This window comes from Apis dorsata, unplaced genomic scaffold (genome assembly GCF_000469605.1).
Source record: "Apis dorsata unplaced genomic scaffold, Apis dorsata 1.3 scaffold_53, whole genome shotgun sequence".
Classification (NCBI taxonomy): domain Eukaryota; kingdom Metazoa; phylum Arthropoda; class Insecta; order Hymenoptera; family Apidae; genus Apis; species Apis dorsata.
This window is the reverse complement of record NW_006263354.1, coordinates 139,671-140,903: the sequence shown is the minus strand read 5'-3', so window position 1 is coordinate 140,903 and position 1,233 is coordinate 139,671. Positions and strand designations below refer to the sequence as shown.

Sequence of the window (1,233 nt, the reverse complement as noted above, 5' to 3'; positions counted from 1 at the left end):
CCCCCTTCTGGCTCGAAGCGCGGAGGCCAGACGAGGCAGCAAGGAGGACTCGCCAACGACCAGGCAAGTATAACATATATTTCCTTCCGCAATTCATTTGATCTCGTAGATTTTTATTAACAAGTAACATCGGTGTACGAATGTATGTTCATTATAATACCATGTCGGTCGTTAGGTGTGTTAATCGAACGATGAAATAACTTTCTTTTTTTTTTTTTTCTTTTTCTTTTTCCTCGTTGCGCGACGAAAAGGATATTTAAGAAAGCGTCCCTCGCGTGTCGATCGTCTTTTTTTTTTTCTCCGTTGTAGAGGGAAGAAAGGAAGAAAGAAGGGGGGAAAAATGAGCGTGATGCGACAATTTCGAGATGGAAAATTCGATGAAGGCAAGTTTCCTCGCGGATCGCGTCGATGAGCGGAATTGGCCGCTAATTTCCACGATTAATCTCGAATTCGTCTCGAAGCGCGAGAAATTCCAATTTGTGTATGTAAAAAAAAAAAAAAAAATAAGAAAGAATCGGTTTTGCGCGCGATCGGAGTACTTTGCGAGTATTTTGGCGAAGGGCGACGCGAAGAGATCGCGAAACTGGATTAAACTAGAATATCGAGGGATGAATATCGTGTCTCAGGTATTCGTCGCCGAGAGGGAGTCCCGCGCATTCGGTGACGGGGCCGGTGACAGCGACGACGACGACGATGACGACAGCAACGAGCGGCGCCGCGAGCTTGACAACGCCGGCCGGCTACACCAGCAGGTTCGTAGCACACGTAGATCACGGTCAGACTCATCAGGCCAGTCTTTCTAATTCCAATAACCCCCACGACCGTAATCGTTTTAGGACGTTTCTTAGTGACGAACACGATGAACCGTCAACCGACCGTGTCGAGGATTACGAATACGCGGCTAAGAGCGCGGATTACGATATTCACGGTGCGGACGGATCGATGGTTAAACCGCAGTCGAACAAACGAAACCACACGGACGATAGTACGGACACCGACGAAACAATCACCTCATCCTCCTCCTCCTCCGCGACCACTGTTCGATTCGAGAGTCTCGAAGGTAGCGGTTACGACGGTCGTGTAGAGAACCGCACCGGGGTCGAGCAACACCCGTTAATGGAAGGTCGTTCGGGGAACGACGTGAACTCTTCGTTAACCGTCGATCGTTGGATCGCCGATCCTGGCCGATGGGCATCGTTCGCCCGACCACCCGCCAACCGAGACGATGGCCAT

At 50.0% G+C, this 1,233-nt stretch overlaps 1 protein-coding gene across 1 annotated transcript in view; it reads left to right on the top strand.

The window, feature by feature from the left end:
* The window catches only part of LOC102672785 (RING finger protein nhl-1-like), a 46,952-nt gene that overhangs the window by 37,125 nt on the left and 8,594 nt on the right, over positions 1-1,233 (top strand). The window contains 2 exon segments of the mRNA XM_031515106.1: positions 1-63; positions 627-752. The exon segment at positions 1-63 is cut by the window's left edge and continues 1 nt beyond it. Of these exon segments, the coding sequence (XP_031370966.1) occupies positions 1-63; positions 627-752 (189 nt within the window).